The sequence below is a fragment of the Myotis brandtii genome, unplaced genomic scaffold, assembly GCF_000412655.1.
Source record: "Myotis brandtii unplaced genomic scaffold, ASM41265v1 scaffold1841, whole genome shotgun sequence".
Classification (NCBI taxonomy): Eukaryota; Metazoa; Chordata; class Mammalia; order Chiroptera; family Vespertilionidae; genus Myotis; species Myotis brandtii.
The window spans coordinates 25,968-32,508 of record NW_005356841.1 but is presented as its reverse complement, the minus strand read 5'-3'; the positions used below and the strand labels follow the sequence as shown (position 1 = coordinate 32,508).

The window sequence follows — 6,541 nt, the reverse complement described above, 5'->3', positions numbered from 1 at the left end:
GATTTATCTTTAATATAATATTTTAAAATAAAATAATGTAATAAAATTAGTAGATGATTCTATTTTGATTATTTTCTAACTATTTCTACTTAATTCTGAAAAATAGCATGGCTCTGATGAAGAATATGCACTGTAGACCATGACCCCTGTTGAGAGAAAAACTCATGTAGGTGATAAGCAATTAGTAGAACTCATGCAAAGTATTTCTTTTTCAGTGATTTTTATCTTATTGTAAACATTCTCTCTGCTTCAAAGAAATAGAATGGTAAGGCAACTGAAAACAGAGATATATGTATGGACTTTATTGATATTTTTGAAATTATATCTACATATCTTTTGGTGCATATACTTTGATTCTTAGAGAGAAACTAGTTTAAGACATGATTTGTGAAAATCACACCAGAGTCGCTGAATTTATTCTTCTTGGTTTTACAAACAACCCTGAGATGCAAATTTCTCTCTTTGTTTTGTTCCTGGTCATCTACACAGTCACTTTTTTGGGAAATTTCCTTATTGTCACAGTTACCAGTGTGGATCCTGCTCTTCGAACACCCATGTACTTCTTTCTTCGAAACCTATCACTTCTTGAAGTCTGTTTCACCTTGGTCATGATGCCGAAGATGCTGGTAGACCTGGTGTCCTCAAGGAAAATCATCTCTTTTGTAGGCTGTGGTACCCAGATGTACTTCTTCTTCTTCTTTGGTAGCTCTGAATGTTTCCTCCTTTCTATGATGGCTTATGATCGCTTTGTGGCCATCTGTAACCCTCTTCGTTATACAGTCATAATGAATAGGTCTTTATGCTTGTGGATGGCTGTAGGCTGTTGGATGTCTGGTGTTCCTGTCTCTATGCTACAGACAGCTTGGATGATGGCCCTTCCTTTTTGTGGGCCAAACACGATAGACCACTTTTTTTGTGATGGTCCCTCAGTGTTGAAACTAGTCACTCAGGATACAACCATATATGAAATGCAAGCACTTGCTTCCACACTACTATTTATTATGCTTCCATTTTCCCTCATTTTGGTCTCCTACATCCATATTATCTCAACCATCGTAAGGATGCCCTCAGCAACTGGTCGCCAGAAGGCATTCTCCACTTGTTTATCACATGTTATTGTGGTATCCCTTTTCTATGGAACAGCCAGCTTGACCTACCTACGGCCCAAATCCAACCAATCCCCGGAGAGCAAGAAATTAGTGTCATTGTCCTACACTGTCATCACTCCTATGTTAAACCCCATCATCTACAGCCTAAGGAACAATGAAGTGAAGGGGGCAGTTAAGAGGACATTCACTAGAAAAGTCTTGCGAAAGTTAAATTTGTTTTGAGTTATCTGAAGGTGTAGTGTTGTTTCTAAACAAAATAAGGGCAGCAGAACCCATAAACAAAAGCTTAAAAGGAGGGGAATATTTGCTGTTATTTTGTCAGTGCCACTATGATGGGTGGATCACCGTGCCCAGTCAGAGTCCCAGAAAGAAATAGATGGTAGTCTCAAATTGGGATAATTGAGATAATATTTATGAGGGGACAATTTATAAATTGGGGGACAGGTTTAGATAATTGTCACACAATTAATATGATGGAAATTCCATTTCTTGATCTCAAGGGGCAAGGTGAAGGAGTTTTAAGTGGAACCTGGATGATGTTAAAATTATAAGAAAAAGCCATCTACCAGGAGCTCTGTTCATTAGTAAAGGAAGACAATCATGCCAGCTTTATTCTACTTTCTCTTAAATCTATTGCTAGTGCCTGTTCTTGATCAAACCAAATCTGATACAAAAGGCAAGAATGTCTGTGAATGAATTATAAAAAGGCCAGCCTTCTGGGTCACAGATCAGGATGGAAAAAGTTATGAAGGGTAAATGAAAATAACCACCACAAACCACTATATATTTTGCAGCTAATATGGTGCAAAGGTCAATTATGTAATGTGTTGTAAGTGACTTTTAAAAGATGTATTGAAAGGTGAAGCTTTGTATTTGGCAAGAATTCATGGTGCAAATTCTTTATATGGTTGCTTGTTTAAATGAGGTTATTAATAAAATTACCTTAGTATTAATGTTTGGTGACATGATTCTAGGCCTCTTTGATCATTGGCTAAATCAGCTATTAGTTTATATTCATTAGCTCTTACTTCTTAGAATTTAAACAACAAACATTTTCTTGACACTATAGGAAAAGCAATAGAGTAATGATAGTAACCAACATGTTTTATGGAGGCACTGTCTTTAAAAAATACCTTTGTAATGACTCAAGAGATAGATCTTATTATACATTTATTTTTCATAAAAGACAAATTATGATCAGAATGTTTAAGTAACTTGACAAGGCAAAGAGTTGAGAGGTGACCACAAGAGTTTGAATTTAGGCCCTAATGAATTTGAAATCCAATATTTTAACCTCTTAAAAATATCTAGTCATATTTTCATTATGGTAAAGCACCACTTATATGGGAATTTGGTCTTTAAGGCCTTAAAGGACCTTAAAACAACAGAAAAGACAAAATGAGATTGAATCAAGTTTAATTTTGGAAAATCTTATTTTTAGTAACATAGGATATATTGGCTTGAATATGCAACTTACATATAACTAGAGGCCCAGTGCATGAATTTGTGCATGGATAGGGTCCGGCTGGCCCGCTCTGATGAAGGCCCATCGGGGGTAGGGCCGGCTGAGGGGAGGAGCTGTGGGAGGGCTCCAGGGCATGTCCAGCCCATCTTGCTCAGTCCTAATCACCTGGACCCCAGCAGCAAACTAACCTACCGGTCAGAGCGTCTGCTCCCTAGTGGTCAGTGCACATCATAGTGACTGGTCAACTGTCTGCCCCCTGGTGATCAGTGCACATCATAGTGAGCGGTTGAGCAGCCTTAGCATATCATTAGCATATTATACTTTGATTGGTTGAATGGATGACCGGACAACTGTACACAGCATATTAGGTTTTTATTATATAGGACTATAGGCCTATGCACAAAAATTCATGCAAGAGTAGGCCTTCCTTCCCTCGGTTGCAGGCACTGGCTTCCCTCCATCACCCGGGACCTGTGCTGCCAGCACTGGCTTTCCTCCGGGACCCGGAACCCAGGCTGCTTCCCTCCTCCAGCCACTGTCAGGCACCCGGTACTTGGGCTGGCTTCCCTCTGGCCCCAGCTTCATCAGGAAGGACGTCCAGAATGATGTCCAGAAGACGTCCAGTCTAATTAGCATATTACCCTTTTGTTATTATAGATGACTAGAGACCCAGTGCATGAAAATTCATGCACTGGAGGGGGGTCCCTCAGCCCGGCCTGCCCCCTCTCACAGTCTGGGAGCCCTTAGGGGCAGGAGGCGACCCAGTGATCAGGGCAAAGCAATGCCCCATTACACCTCTGCGACTGCCACTGCTGGCAGCGAAAGCCTTGGCTGGCCCTGGTTACCTAAGCCTCGGGCAGCCCTGGGCAGCTGGGAAGCTGGCATCTGAAGCTTGCCTGTGCTTCAGGTCGGCCCTGGGTGGCTGGGCAGCTGCTATCCGAGGCTTGCATGTGCCTTGGGCCAGCCCTGAGCAGCTGGGCAGCTGCCATCCAAGGCTTGCCTGCACCTCAGGCCAGCCCTGGGTGGCTAAGGGGCTGAGAGGCCTGGGGAACTTCAGAGGCAGGCATGTGGAGCAGCTGGGCCCACCTGGGGTTGGGCCCAGCCTTGCCATGCGCCTGCCACCCCAGTGGGGCTGAGAGGACTTGGCACCACCATCTTGTGGCTGTGGGCACCGCCATCTTTGAGGGTGTGACAGTCAATTAGCATATTCCCTCCTTATTGGCTGTGGTGCCTCCATCTTTGCGATGGCATGAGGGTCAATTACAATATTCCCTCTTTATTAGATAGGATATCTGTTATAAGTTTTCATTAGCCAATGTTTATCTTAATTGTACAGATTTTATTTAAATCATAACCACCCTCCAACATTGTTTGTCAATTTTCAGGAAAATTTTAAAAGAATCACAAAAGAATCACAGCATGACTATTTTAATTTAATTATGATTTCTTAAGGTTTATATCCATTGATTAGAATTTGGGATTAAACTATGTGTTTCTATAAATATTTTTATAATGGCCATTTATTAATTAATGTTTTAAAATTAAATTTATTGGGGTGACTGGTTAATAAAATCATATAGGTTTCACATGTACTTTTCTATGATACATGAGCTGTATATTGTATTGTGTGCCCTCCACCCAAAGTCAAATCATCATCTGTCACCATATATTTGTCCCTATTCCCACTTCTTTCTACTTCCAGGCAGATTAAAATTATAGCACCTGTCTCTCTGGTACTTCAGTTAGTCTATGAAATATCACTTCACATTATATCTAATAGAATGACTATCATTGGTCTCTGAATTCTGAACCCCAGTAGTGCAATAAAGCTGTTTTTGTAAATTAGGTCTTAACAAAGTAACACAGCTTCTTAAATACAGTACAACTTATTTCTTAAGAGAGCTTCTACTTGAAATGCTCTAGTTAGGTAAGCTGAATAATAAATAAGATATAAAAATATGACCTCTATTTTGTTGACTAGTCACTAAATTACAGGCACTGGTAGGTGTTTTATATATGTAATTCTGAGAACTACAGTATAATATATAATTATTATTAGCATTATGCAAAGGAGCAAAATACTTAATTTTCATTACTTCAATTGAGGAGTAATTATGTAATGATTAGTAAAGGATTTCTAGTAGTATTGATTAGAAGCAATGATTAATAATAGAGGAGAAAAATAATACATGAAAATAGATCAAGAAAAATGGAGAAATGAACAAAATTAATATTCTTCCTAATATATGCTTAAGTTGGAATCTTAAAGAAAACAAACAGTTTATCCTAGAAATGTTAGGTATAAGTACCTATAATTGAATATGGAAGTGTTAAATAATAATGTAAAAGGAATATGGATAGGAGAGAACCAAGATGGCAGTATAGGTAAATGCCTGTACTCACTGCCTCCCACAGCCACATCAGAATTACAAATAAAATACAGACCAGCCGAAACCGGTTTGGCTCAGTGGATAGAGCATCGGCCTTCAGACTGAAAGGTCCCAGGTTCGATTCCGGTCAAAGGCATGTACCTGGGTTGCGGGCACATCCCCAGTAGGAGATGTGCAGGAGGCAGCTGATCGATGTTTCTCTCTCATCGATGTTTCTAGCTCTCTATCTCTCTCCCTTCCTCTCTGTAAAAAATCAATAAAATATATTAAAAAAAAATACAGAACAACCTTCATACAGAACCACCTGAAAGCTGAATGAATGGAAGTCCTACAACTAGAGAAGTAAAGAAGAAAGCACAGTGAGACTAGTAGGAGGGGAGGGAGGCTGGACCACTACCCATGTGTGCCACTTTTTTAATCAGGAGGGAGATCTCTGAAGAGGCCCCCTGTGAGGAGCAAGGGGACCCAGTCCAACATCAGACCCCCAGCCCAGGGTCCCAGAGCTTGGAAAAGAAGATCCTGCAACTATGAGCTATAAAAAACAGTGGGAATTGAGGCTTGTTGACATGTAGGCTGCTGGAGACCCAGCTGTTTTTTTAAAAAGACAGGTGCAAGACTGAACTTACAAGGTCCTGCTTCCCCTGGGCTCTAGCACCAGGGTGAGTTTCTGGGGGACACAGACACACATGAGGAGGAACTGGATTGTCTGGCATTGGGGCAGGAACTTGGGGGCAGCTTCCTCCCAAAAAGAGGTGCTTGTAGGGGTCATTGTTCCTATGCCAAGACCTCCCGGGTTGCAGGGCTGATGGGCAGCCAGTGTGCAGTGGCTTTTGCATATGAATGGCTTGTCCTTGCTCAGCATTCAGACTTTGCTAAAATCTCTCAAACAAGCTGCAGCTGGGTCAGAGAGCCCCAAACCTATCAATAAAAGGCCAAGTCCCAGTACCAGCATCAGCCTGCCTTGCTTCACAGCTGGGCCTTGTCTGGGCACTTCCAAACCTGATACAAATAGGAGGAATCTACAGATATCTCTGTATCTCCTGCTGGGTGACTCCAGGTAGTGGCTGACTTTGTACCTTGCTGGAGATCGAAGAGCCAGTGCACCCGGTGGTCAGCTTCAGACTGTGAATGCCGCATCCATTTGCGGCTAGGGGTCAGGATCTGAAGAAGGGGCTGTGCACAAATGAATACACTAGACAAGAAATATGAATTTAGAAGGCATAGGGGGCCAGGTGGAAAACTTCCCTCTAGTGGAGAAGCACTCTCAAAACTCAGTCTGGTCTGCTTTTTATTCACTTGAATACAACATTTTCCCTTTAGAAATGCAAAAAGGCATATCAAAGGTAAAATTTGGTAACAGTAAAAGGATTATCAGGTTAAGAAATTGCCTTGAGCCATTTGGCCAACAGCAGGGCAATATGCTGATTTTCAGCCCTGCTGAATATCGCATTAATATGCTAACTACTATTGGTCTTAGCCTCTGACATTTTCCCGTTTTTGTTTTCTTAATAAATTTAGAAAGGTGTATGCCATTTGCAGTGCTTGAGTCCTTTTAAGACTTTTCATTCTGCATCTGC

At 41.2% G+C, this 6,541-nt stretch overlaps 1 protein-coding gene across 1 annotated transcript; it reads left to right on the top strand.

Annotated features, from left to right (window-relative positions):
- The first annotated feature begins 380 nt into the window (after positions 1 to 380).
- Positions 381 to 1,331, top strand: LOC102255167 (olfactory receptor 10A7). The gene has a single exon (XM_005864008.1). It carries the CDS (start codon positions 381 to 383, stop codon positions 1,329 to 1,331), a length of 951 nt encoding a protein of 316 aa, XP_005864070.1.
- The last annotated feature ends 5,210 nt before the right edge of the window (positions 1,332 to 6,541 follow it).